The following is a 12,789-nucleotide window of genomic DNA, read 5'->3' on the forward strand; positions in this document are numbered from 1 at the left end:
AACACTAGTCTCCTCCCGAGGCTCCAAGGGGATAGCCTCCAAAGCAGTGAAGGTGTGATCTGAAGTAGAGAGCCTAACCGCGACCGGAACCCACAGTGGGCCAGAGGTGGTGCGGGGTGCAGGAGGGACTCGAGTAGCCTTAGGAGGGGGGGAAGCCCGTGTCTGAGGCGGTGCTTGTGGAGCGGTAGGTCCTGCTCCTGCTCTCTGTCATAAGCTAGTACGAGCTCATTGCTTTCTGGGCCTCTTTTTCTTCTTTGGGCAATCTCTGGCGAAGTGCCTCAAGGATCTGCAAATCTTGCACTGGTCCTGCCGACCTGCAACCTCAAATCTCTGGCGGAAGAAAGATCCATCGGGTCGCTGTAGCATGATGTGGTCATCTGAAATATTAGGGTCCTGGACAATGACCCTAATCCTGGGTACCCCATCCATCCTGACCGTCTCAGCAGCCGAAGAGGGCTCACCAGGAAGAGGGGGGATCTCTGCTACCACGACAAACCTCTCGCCAATAACTGAAAGAAGCCGGTGATAAACTGAGGGGAGACCAGGAAACCTGATGAAAACAGAAACTCCTTGCTTGTCCTCTTCAACTGGGTCAAAGCCCAGTTGGAAGGGAAACAAAAAAATCCTCCTGTAGCCTAGAAATAGAAACCCGGCCTGTAGCAGGTCTCTCGTGACATCCGGGGAATCTAGGCACACCTAAAAGAAACCTCGTCCCAACAAACGAGCATCCTTAAGGTGGGGGGCGCGCTCCTGGGGAAGCACTGCAAGCATCCAATCTCTAGCTTGTGACCTGGAGGGGTGGGAGCCATGGATGCGTGCGAAGAGAGTCGTGGAACACTCATGCTCCAAATCCTTTTGCAACTACTGCAGCTCATCTTTTGAGAAAGCGATGGTTCTCGCGGCCGGTGTGGGCGGTAACAGATTGACTGAGTGGGAACCCATTCATCAATCGAGGTGGTCATCAATCGAGGTGGGAAAGGCCGATTCAAACACAAAGAAGAACTCCATCCGCTTTCCTGAAGCCCAGGAGACCCCTAAAGGAGAATAGGGTACTCCAGATGAAGGGAGAGGGTGAAAGGAAGGTGGGAGAGAGAGGAATGAGCAAGGAGAGGAGTCGTCAGCAAAGAGAGAGGGGGGGCAGCAAGAGGAGAGGAGGAAGGGAGAGGAGGGGAGGATAGAGGAGAGGAGGAGTGGAGGAGAGGGCCGGGGGAGGGGGGGGGGAGCGGGGGGGGGGGGCGGAAGCAAAGAAAGAGCAGGGGGGGGGGAGCAGCAGCTAGGGGGGAGGGGAGGGAGGAGGCAGCATGAGGGGGAGGAGGCAGCACGTGGGGGGGGCTGCAGCAGCGAGGGAGGGGAGTCGGGGGGGGAGGTGGGGGGAGCAGTAGGTAGGGGGGAGGGGAGGGAGGAGGCGGGGGGAGCAGCAGGTAGGGGGGAGGAAAGGGAGGAGGCAGCGCGCAGGGGGGGGGGGGGGGGGCTGCAGCAGCGAGGGAGGGGAGTCGGGGGGGGAAGCAGCAGGTAGGGGGGAGGGGAGGCGGGGGGAGCAGCAGGTAGGGGGGAGGGGAGGGAGGAGAAGCAAGGAGGGGAGGGAGGGGGCATCAAGGAGGGGAGCAGGAAGGAGGGCAGCAGGAGGAGCGGGGGAGGTTGATGAGTTCTACTGGGGTGCAGAGCAGAATACAAATGTATTGGCATTTAGAGAGTCTAGTTAACTTAAACCTCTTAATACGTTGTTAAAAATGCTTGTAAATTAAAACCCCCCCAAAAGAGATTTTTAAAGGACTTTTTGGAAGAGAAATGTTCGAAGTGGTACTTTTAAGGACTTTTTGCAGTGGGAGTGCCCACTTTAAGCAAGATTCTTGTTAAGAAATTTTCAAGGTCAAGGTGAACTCAGAACTATAAAACATGGGTACTCATTTGAAAGGTCTTAAAAAGAAGAATCCATTGTGAGCCGTGACCTTAACTTTAAAAATCAAACTTTGGATTGATGAAATAAACCTTTTTTTACAAAAAGCCCCGAAACTTTATTCAAAACTACTTAGTGTGTTACATAGACGGTACCAATGGGAATGTAATTCCCTTGCTAAGGTTATCCTCAACTTAATGGAATTGACTGCATCTGGGGTGTCCCCTTGGGTGGAAGCCCCAAGAGAACTAACTATGGGAACTAGACAACCCCCTCCGATGGTGGACCCAAGAGGCAACTATTGACCGGTCTAAGACGTCTCCAACAATGGAAGATCCATCACAAATAACTGTGAGAACTGTTTGCTCCCCTCATAAAGCGGATCCAGCTGAGACCCAGAGGAACGAAATGGAGCTGCTGGACCAGTTAAAAATCCATCCAAACTAACTGTACTGACTAAATAATCCCCTTGGGTGGGAACCCCAAGAGAATAAACTGCTGAAACTGGACAATCTCCATTGGTGGTAGACCCAAGAGAATAAGCTGTGGAACCTGGATGATCCCCATGGGTGGTAGACCCAAGACGCTCATCATCTAGGCGTTCTGTCTGAGCTGAGCTAGCCCCAGGGATGGAAGACCCCTGAGATCTGGCTGTGGAAATGGCTGCAATAATCCCATGGGTGGAAGACCCTGAGGAACTGCATGCAACTACTGTGGAAACTAAATGGTCCCCAGTAGATGATTAAGAGAAGGCATTTACCAATTCTACATAGTACAGGGAAGGGTAAAATCGAACCCAGTAAAGGTAAGCAAAACAAGAAGGATTCTTTAGGGGATGACAACTCTTTTGACAACGACAGCAAGGAAAATAGAAAATGCTATTACTATGATCAGCCTGGACACTTTATGCAAGGTTGCAAGAAAAAGAAGGCGGATCAACAGAAAAGGAGAAGAAGGAAGGGTCTAAGTCACAGACAGTCATTTTGGTAAGAGGTGAGTTTTTCTTGGCGATTACGCCAAATAGCCTTGAGACTAGTGCCATTGAGTATGCATGTTCAACATAACAGCCATGGTAAAAGGATCCATGGCCTTTTGTGAACATGATGGACATCATATGTTGCGCGAAATCATGCTGAGAACAAGGCTGTAATGGACCAGTGTCTGACGAAATGTGAAGCAGTGGAAGACACTAGTGAATGCCCAAAGATTCAAAAGGGAGTTGTTCTGACAGGTACCTTAAGGAGGTACCTGACTTGCTCCGAAGGCAAGAAAGACAATGGACCAGAGTATGTTTCTCACTACTCAACTGTGTGCTCCCTATATAGGTGGGGCAGGGACCTATAAGTGCCCCTGACCTGCCCATTCTCTCAGGCCCACTGTGCTCTACAGACAGCACTTCACACCCCACTTTCTGCTGCCCATATGTCAGCCTTTGTGCTGATTGCATGACAACCCATGTGGATAACCATTCCCAACTAGATCTGCTCATCGGGCATCCATATCTGACACACATAGCAGCCTCTCATGCCCCCCCATCCTATGGAGGCTTCATGTTCATGTGCCTCCTCATTTAGACTTACAGGTGGGACAATGAACCATCTACTCCACCATCAGCTAGCCTTCCTCCAAGTAACACTAAGGTGCATATAGTCCTGTACAACACAAATCAAGAATATTTGGAGGGTTTCATAAGAGGTCAAAACACGTCAACCTCCAATAACATTGTGTTTGGGATATTATTACAAAAGGGAAATCCCAGGGATAGGTTCACTTGAATCTGTATAGCCAGTTGGCCTGGAGATCGTCCTTCAAAATAGCCCACGCCTCTACAGACGTCTCAGCCATCTGGATGTGCGGAAGAACAGAGTCCGCTGTGGTCCTGATGACTAATGCTAGGGAGTGGGCATCTCTGTCTTCCCAATTCTCAAGCTCCTCTCCATCTACTGGAATGAGAATCTTCCCCTTGCTGTCCAGCATATCTTCCGGCTTTGCCTCCACCCTCATGGTCAATTTCCACAACTTTGGAGCCACTGACTCCGCATTTTCACCTTCCAGAGTGGGTAGTTCGACCCATCTAGTTTCCCTGACTCCCGAAGTTCGGGATGGTGAATGAGAGAAATCTGAAGGAGGAGGAAGGAAGAGAAGGGGCTGAAGAGGCAACGGTAGAATCCTTGTCCTCCATCCTTGCTGTAATAGCGAACAGCAAACTGTAAAAATGAATTTGCAGTAGAGAACTTGACCACGCAGCAAACCTGAGTGTTGATTGGAGTCGCCTTCTTGCTGAGGAACTCTGTTCTAGAGCTGGAAACCTTGCTCTGATACCATGTTGGAAATAGAGGATAGAATCGCTCACACCTCACACTCCCGATCGCAGCTCAAACAACACTCAAAGAGACGGAGAGAGAGAGATAGCAAAAATTCTGATATATTCTTTCACAACAGTGGGCTGACAAAAGCTCAAGAGACGAGCATACAAAACAGCCAACAGATGCTGTCCCAAATCCTGAGTCGACTCCTCTCCCTGCGCGCTTGTCTGTGCAAGTGATGAGGAACGAGGCGGCGAGTGGTGGCCTTTTATAGGCCCATTGCTGGGCTGTGAAAACTGACCAGCAGGGGGTCGGCCCCCTGCTGCAGCACCGACATGCTGGGCTCCACCATCGACCAGGCTGGTCGGCCTCTTGGAGGCTGATCTGGCCGGCTTGGGCCAGGCCTATATAAAGGCCCATGTGCCCAGCACATGGGCTGCTGATGCAGTCTGCAGGCCCCGCCTTCTTGCTGGTCCAGGAGATGCCTAGGATGCCGTGCCATCAATTCCTGCTGCGCGGGTTCCAGGACAGGTAGGTTCTCTGCCCTTTTCTAGTCTTCTGCCCCCTTGTCCCCACAATCGGGGGCTCACAGGTGGGGCAGTGACTTTCTAACAGCATAGTCATAAGCCCTATAACAAAGGCCTAAATACGAACTGAAATATAGTACAAAATGTAAGCAACTTATTGTGTGACAATGTAAGCTAGTGAATCTTAAGAGAGGCAGCATGAAGGGTCCGAATGTTTTGAAACCTGGTGAGCACCTTTTCCCCATGAAAGCAAAACGAAGCTTACAACAAGAAACCACAAAACAAAGTGTGAACAGCTCATACTTTCGTTCTTGATCCTTAAATCTATTACCATCATACACTATTGGGAGCAAATCTACGAATGCAACCTACATTGCCTCATTTAATTCATAGATTGCAAAGTATCTATATGAAACAGACAACAAATCTCATATTCTGCTTCTTCAACATCAACTGTACCATCTGGACATGAATGAGGCGGACAATGTTCATGACCATCTCACAAAAGTCAAGGTGGTAAGGGACCAGCTCGCGGCAGTTGGTCAGAAGGTAGACTCAAGTCATCTAGCATTGCTGACATTACACGAGCTACCTCGCAGTTTCAAGAGTTTCGTGACTACGATCACTGTAGGACAGAGTACAGAGCCTCTCACCTTCGAGGAACTTGGCCCTTTGCTATTGCAGGAAGAGGCTCAGGCAAAGCTATTTACTCAATCGGACGAGAAGAGACTCATGGCAAGGGACAAGCCCGGCAAGGGTAAGTTCAAAGACTCCAAGAACAACAACAAGACAGAGGATGCAGAGAAAAAGAGGCAGATGAAGTGCTTCTATTGTGAGAAGCTTGGTCACTCTGCTAAAGAGTGCCGCAAGAAGAAGGCGGACCTCAAGCGAAAGGAGTCCAAGTCCAAGGAGGAGCCAAAGACAGAATCAGCAAACGTCACGACCGGCGCTCTCTTCATCATCACTGAGTATTGCTCCGCTTACACAGTCAGTGAAGGAAAGGAAGGTTGGTACATGGATAGAAGCACATGCCCAACAAGGAGTGGTTCAAATCCATGAAAGGTACGCATCCCGATTCCAAGGTCACTATGGGGAATAATCAGACATGCCCTATGAAGGGTGTTGGTAGTATTCCATTCATCACGACTACAAGAAACGAGGAGCTACTTTCCGGTATATTGTATGTACCAAACTTGTGCAAGAACCTCTTGTCTGTCTGTCAGATGGACAAGCACAATATGTCAATCTTATTCAAGAATGGCAAAGTCACTGTCACATCCAAGGCAAATGGAAAGGTGGTGGCTCAAAAAGTCAAGGAGCATGGGCTATATTGGCTCAACGCTCTATTGGTGCACAGGGACCATGGCAGATCCAAATTGAGGCATGAGCGATTCGGTCACGTCAATTATGGCACTCTCACCAAGATGCAGAAGTTAAAGATGGTGGATGGACTTCCACCGATTGCAGGCAATGATCATGTTTGCAGGGCTTGCTTAGAGGGCAAGCAACACAGAGGCAAGTTCCCACAGGAGGCCTCATCATGGGCCAAGAAGCCGCTCAAGTTGGTTCATGCCGACATCTGAGGCCCAATGTCGACAAATTCATTCGCAGATTCGCGGTACTCTCTTTTATTTGTGGATGATTTCGGTCGCATGACGTGGGTATTCTGCCTGGCCAAAAGTCTCAGGCTTATGAGAAATTCAAAGACTGGAAGGCCCAGGTAACGAAGGAAAGCGAGGAGGTAATCAAAGCCTTCCGCACCGACACAGGGGGAGAGTTCACTTCTACCGAGTTCAATGGATTTTGCAAGAAGCACGGGATCAAGAGACAGCTCGCACATCTCAGTAGAACGAGTTGCTGAGAGGAAGCACAGGACCGTCACAGAGACAGGTTTGACCATGTTGCGAGGGAGGAATCTCCCGAAAGCTTACTGAGGTGAAGCCGTGAACACTGCCGTTCACATCCTCAACAGAACCAAGACCAAGGCTGTTGATGACAAGACTCCATATGAAGCTTACTATGGTAAGAAGCCCACGATATCTCATTTAAGTGTTTTCGGTTCTCATGCATTTGTTCATGTGGCCGAAGATAGAGGAGTCAGAGCCACAGCTTGCAGAAGAGGTTCCTGAACTTCTGTCATTACCCCCACCCAAGGTCACCATCCAAAAGGTGGAGACGACTAAAGACCCCGACAAGGAGGAGGAGGAGGAGGAGGAGGAGCATGCTGTTCCAAAACCAACTCCCAAGGCGACTCTAGCAAAGGCACCTCCATCAGAGAAGATGCTACCTCAATGGTATTTGAAGACCTTAGCAGACTCACGGGTCACGGACATTCCCGAGAGCAGTTCCAGAGTGCGGTGGTCTGAACGCAACATGAAGACTCCCTTCGTGAACTACACTATGGTGGCTCAGCTTGAGGAGCCCCATTCCTTCCAGGAAGCAAAGGATATTCCAGAATGGCAGGAAGCCATGCAGGCAGAGATGGATGCCATTATGAAAAATGACACCTGGGATTTAGTGCCCAAACCAACCAAGTGGAAGGTCATTGGGACTAAATGGGTGTACAAACTTAAGTTCAAGTCAGATGGGAGTTTGGACAAGTACAAAGCGAGATTGGTGGTCAAAGGCTATGCACAGTCGGAAGGACTTGACTTCGATGAGACCTTCGCCCCCACAGCTAGGATGGTGACCATTCGGATAGTCATTGCCTTGGCTGCTCATCACAATTGGCCTACTTTCATATTGACATCAAGTCTGCATTTTTTAATGGAACCCTGGAGGAGGCGGTATATGTGGCACAGCCACCAGGATTTCAGATTCCAGGATCCCCATCAAAAGTCTGCAAACTGAAGAAGGCCTTCTACGGGCTGAAACAGGCCCCCAGAGCTTGGTACCAACGAATAGATATTTTCTTTTAAAAGATCGGGCTTTAACGGAGTCCATCAGAGGCAAATCTTTATCTCGACACAGACGGGGATTTGTGGCTGGTATTGATTCTATATGTTGATGATCTCATCATTACAAGGGATCATACGAAGAAGATTGCTTAGGTCAAGAGACTTCTCTTGGAGATGTTCGAGATGGCGGACTTAGGCATACTTCACTACTGTCTTGGGATTGAGGTGAAGCAGGGAAAGAGCTATATCTTTATTTCACATGAGAAATACTGCAGGGAACTACTCAAATGCTTTCAGATGGAAAATTGCAAAGCAACAGTGACTCCCATGGAAACTGGTCTAAAGCTGAGTGTGTGTGATCCATCTCAACCAGTTGATTCATCACTGTATCGACGCATGGTGGGGAGTTTGCTTTACCTCACTAATACCCGACCGGATATTTCCTATGCAGTTGGATTGCTCTGTCAATTCTCCGCCACACCCAAGAAGGCCCATTGGGACACAGGTATGAGGGTAGTAAGGTACTTGAAGGGTACATGCACCTACGGCATCACTTATACGAGAGGCATTGAGTTGGGAGGTTTCTACGATAGTGATTGGGCAGGTGATATTGATACCCGTAGATCGACCTCTGGATATTGTTTCTTACTCTCATCAGGAGCTATCTCATGGCTGATTAAGAAACAGCCTATTGTCGCCCTTTCATCTACGGAGACAGAATACAAGGCTGCTTGTACAACATGTGAAGCATTGTAGCTCAAGTGGATCTTGGAGAACATGAATGTAGCCCAAGCAGATGCGACAATGGTTATGTGCAACAACCACAATTGAAGCACATCGAGGTTCACTACCACTTTGTTCGTGAACTCATCGACAAAGAAGTTATACAGTTAATGCACTGTCCAACCCACGGCAACATCTCAGATGTCTTCATGAAGGCGCTTCCCAGGGAGCAAACACCTCATTCGGCGCATGGGGATCAACCCACAGTTGTCATTGAGAGGGGGTGTTAGAAGTCATTGCCCCACTTGCGAGCCCCCGATTGTGGGGACAAGGGAGCATAAGACTATAGGGGGGTAGGGGAAGAAAAGGACAGAGAACCTACCTGTCCTGGAACATGCGTAGCAAGAATTGATGGCACGGCATCCTAGGTGTCTCTTGGACCAGAAAGAAGGCAGCGCCTGCAAACTGCATCAGCAACCCATGTGCTAGGCACACAGGCCTTTATATAGGCCTGGCCCAAGCCAGCCAAATCAGCCTCCAAGAGGCCGACTAGCCTAGTCGATGGTGGAGCCCAGCAAGTCGGTGCTGCAATAGGGGGCCTATCCCTGCTGGTCGGTTTTCACAGCCCAGCAATGGGCCTATAAAAGGCCACCACTCCCCCCCTCATTCCTCATCACTTGCACAGACAAGCGCGCAGGGAGAGGAGTAGACTCAAGATTTGGGACAGCATCGATTGGCTGTTTTGTACGCTCATCTCTTGAGTTTTTGTCAGCCCACTGTTGTGGAAGAATATATCAGAGTTTTTGCTCTCTCTCTTTCTCCGTCTCTTTGAGTGTTGTGAGCTGCGATTGGGAGTGTGAGGTGTGAGTGATTCTATCCTCTATTTCCAACATATGCTTCCTTTGAGAGACTACTCCACATTGGATTGGTGCAGCCATTACGAAGAGCCGCACTCAAAATGTGACTGTTGGAAATCTCGTGCTGGTAAATCATAGGTATGATGTAGTTGTATGTAACAAAGAGCAAGTAAATATACGTACTTCGGAGAAGAGAAATGGATGCTCAAGTATGTGTGGGTGTGTGTGGATATGTATTTGTGAGAGCATATGTTTAAATTATGGGCTACACCCACCATTGGGCATTGATGACATGGGTGGGGATATCATAGTAGCTAGTCCCTACTATGCGTGACGAAGATTATGGTTTTCAACCTTTTGACCGTCGTGAAATTGAACCTGCACTGTATGTTGTGTTTTCAGGGATCAGTTTGGGCATGTTCCTAGAATATAGAATAGCGGTAAGATTATGGAGCACCAGGGTGCGCCTGCCTATGACATCTGATGTTAGATCGGTGATGGGTGAGGGGAGTGCACATGCTTTAATTGTGGCCTCAAGCATGGCAACATTATTTCAGAGGTGATGTTTTGCAAAAGGCCGGTTCCTTGAGATTATCTGTTCTAAGACTAAGAGAGTCCAATTCCCTGCAGAACCTATTTCTGTCTTATGTCAAAAGTATTGCTTTTAAAGCAATTATTGAAGACCATTAGTATTGCTTTTAAAGCAAGCATTGAAGACAATTCAACCCGCAGGGACAAATGATGGCACCCTACGACAAGTGGACTAACGGAAAAAAGGTCTGCTCAGTCTTTAAGTGATGTCCTGTCGAAAAAACGTACCAACATCAGAAGACCGGTGCTAGAGCGAAACTGAGTCACGGAGGCAGCACATCGTTGGAAAAGCTTGCTAATAGACGTGTTGACGGTTCCAACCAGGTCGATGTGGCCCTCGCACATTGCATGGAGTCTGTGGATCTGCATTAAAGATGCGATTGAATGAGCACCCGGGAGTGTGCAATGGATCCACGAAGACAAACTCAATGCGCCAAAGGCTAGAACTCTTTACAGCTTCCAATACGGCAGTGTCCTGAGCCGTGTCAGACGAGGGAGGTGTGTCGCGAGCGCTTTGGGATAGCAAACGAAGATGAATAGCAAAGTCACGGCTGTCAACCTTCTTTGTATCCATGGCAAAATGGAGCAGGGATCCCAAACAACTAGCGACGAACTAGACGATTTTCACAGTGTAAAGATCACGGCGAGGTATGTAGAAATCACGCAAAAGCTAAGGAGCAAGGGCACTCCCTCGTGGCCTGACACGAATACCCTGACCTATCTACGATAGGTTGGCCCGCTCGATCTCAAAGTTGCGATCATAGATTGCCTTCAATCAAATTTAAGTAAGAAATAGTATTAAAGAAGGTTGTCGTACCACTATAGCCCTGCTTGGATGATTTGTTTTAGGCCCTAGGAAAGGGTTGTTTTTTGGATGCTTCACAGTCGCTTGAGCCCCTATAGTCCTTTGTTAGTGGTCAAGTTGACCACGTTCGTGACACCTTAGGTTTAGTTGTTGGGTTAGTGTCCCCATCTGCTGGCCGTCTCTCCTCTTTGTCTCTATCTCTCCGCGTTGTCTGCATTTTTCTGTCGATCTGCTGCCGTAGAAGCGAAAGCCATCGCTTTCCTTTTGGCCTACGTGCGTCGTGGAGCAAGTACCATCGTCGCTGGAGGGATTTGTTGTGTGGTGATGAGCGAGTCTCTTGAGCGTGGTGAAGCTGCTAAAAAGTTCTCTGAGCGGTCGACCACCGTGTAGCATGCTTCTTGACCCTTCTATCTTTCTCCCTGGTTGCTATTCCAGTTTTGCTTTCTGCGCCCAACAGATATGGACATGCAACTTTCTATTGTTGCATAAGCGCAAAGCTAAAGGGCCTTCTAGAAAACATTTGTGTCGTGTGTTGTGTGACGTTGTGTAGTGTGTGATGCATCATGTTGGCAGCATTTCTTTGACTGCATAGAGACGATGGGATGAAGTAGGTTGTAGAAGCGAGTAGAAGAATGAATCGTTAAGTATATCCTTTTTATGGTTTTTATTTGTGTTCGTTTGTCTATAAAAGAGCGTTTGCCCACAGTGGATTGGTATGTCTAGGTTTCAGTCATAGCGTGCTACAATTGTGTGTGTGGATTCGAAGTATTGTAGATCAAAGCAAAGTAGTTTGATAGACATGACGCGTTTGCAAAATGAAAATGGAAGAATGTGCGAGAGGTGATTCTGTTGTTCATTTGTCTGTTGATTTTGCTCTCTCTTTCTCTTTCTGTCTCACTCGCTCTGTTTGTAAGAATGGTATTAAAGCTTCAGCTTCTCTACTAGCCGACGTGTTTGCCTTGTCTGTCTTTCTTCAAAAAAGAAGTGCCACAGATTCGTGTATGCTTGTGGGCGTTGCGCTATGAAAATTTGATTATACATCGCTAGTTTGGTGTGCAATTGTTTGGCGGTGTCTGGCAATTGGGATTTGTCCAAAGTATTGATTCGAAGCATGTCTTGAGGATCATGCCATCTCTTATATCTGCCATCGTACTAACTTACGTGAAATTTGACTTACTTGACTATGGTGGAGCAATGTAAAATCTACTGAGACAATGGATTGTGATGTGGGTGTAGTAATGCATAGTTTGCTTATTGCATTCGGCGGTTGAGGCCAGCTTCAAGTTTTGCCATCTGTTATATCTTCCATCCTACTAACTTAGGTTTACTTGGCTATGGTGGAGCAATGTGAAATCTACCAAGACAATGGATAGTTTGAGCGATGTGGGTGTAGTACTGTATAGTTGGCCTATTGCATTCAGCTGAGGCCAGCTTCAAGTTTCTTTATGGTATTCATTAAGAGTAGTATTGCATCCTCCATTTCCTTTAATTTTGTGTGGAGATCTGTGTTTTTTCCTTTGAAATTATTTGAGCCCATTTTTGGTCTGCAACATGTCTTGTGTTGTGCCCTGTTGGTCTTACATAGCGCATAATGGTTGTTGTAACTTTTGCAAACTCTTTTTGTTGCATATTCGTGTTTCGAGTATCAAGGTTGAAAGGGGGAGGGATGAGTGAGGTATGTTGGGGTGGTTGAGCAATGTAGTAAAGTATAACTCAATACTAATAAATGCTTGTGTTGCTATGTAGCCACGTTAGTAGCTTATGTTGGTATGTAGCCATATTATAGAGTTAGTGGCTTTAGCCGTAGATGGAAGGTCTAGAGTTGATGGGGCTTTGGTTATTCAGGTGTGTAAGAAGCCAGATTTATGGAGGGGATGGGAGGATGAGTTGTGCTTACATGTGTGGGTGTGGTGATAGTACACTATCAATAGTTGCTCGCGTTTCATGTGCACTGTCTCTTAGATATCATGCTTATAACTCTGCAAGCTTGTGAACCGTATTGATCCAACTTTTGAGGACTCTTATGATTATGCTATAGATATTGCAAGCTGTGTTTACATGTGTGGGTGTGCTTTCGTGTGCAATTGTTTGGCGCTCGGAAGTTGGGATTTGTCCAAACTATGGATTCGAAGCATGTGCTGGGGGATCATGCCATCTCTTATATGGCTATTGTATTCAGTTGAGAT

The 12,789-nt window shown here is 47.8% G+C and overlaps 1 protein-coding gene across 1 annotated transcript in view; it reads right to left on the reverse strand.

Moving 5' to 3' along the window:
• Positions 1 to 10,453, reverse strand: part of LOC147889030 (AP-5 complex subunit zeta-1) — a 57,592-nt gene extending 47,139 nt beyond the window's left edge. The window contains exons 1-2 of the mRNA XM_087392809.1: positions 10,253 to 10,453; positions 10,027 to 10,161 (exon numbers count right to left, since the gene is read on the reverse strand). Of these exons, the coding sequence (XP_087248935.1) occupies positions 10,027 to 10,161; positions 10,253 to 10,372 (255 nt within the window). The 5' untranslated portion in view covers positions 10,373 to 10,453. The remainder of the gene's footprint in view (positions 1 to 10,026; positions 10,162 to 10,252) is intronic.
• Between the last annotated feature and the right edge of the window lie 2,336 nt (positions 10,454 to 12,789).

The sequence above is a fragment of the Dipteris shenzhenensis genome, chromosome 21 (assembly GCF_047967505.1).
Source record: "Dipteris shenzhenensis isolate YYH24624 ecotype China chromosome 21, Dip_SZ_1.0, whole genome shotgun sequence".
Lineage (NCBI taxonomy): Eukaryota > Viridiplantae > Streptophyta > Polypodiopsida > Gleicheniales > Dipteridaceae > Dipteris > Dipteris shenzhenensis.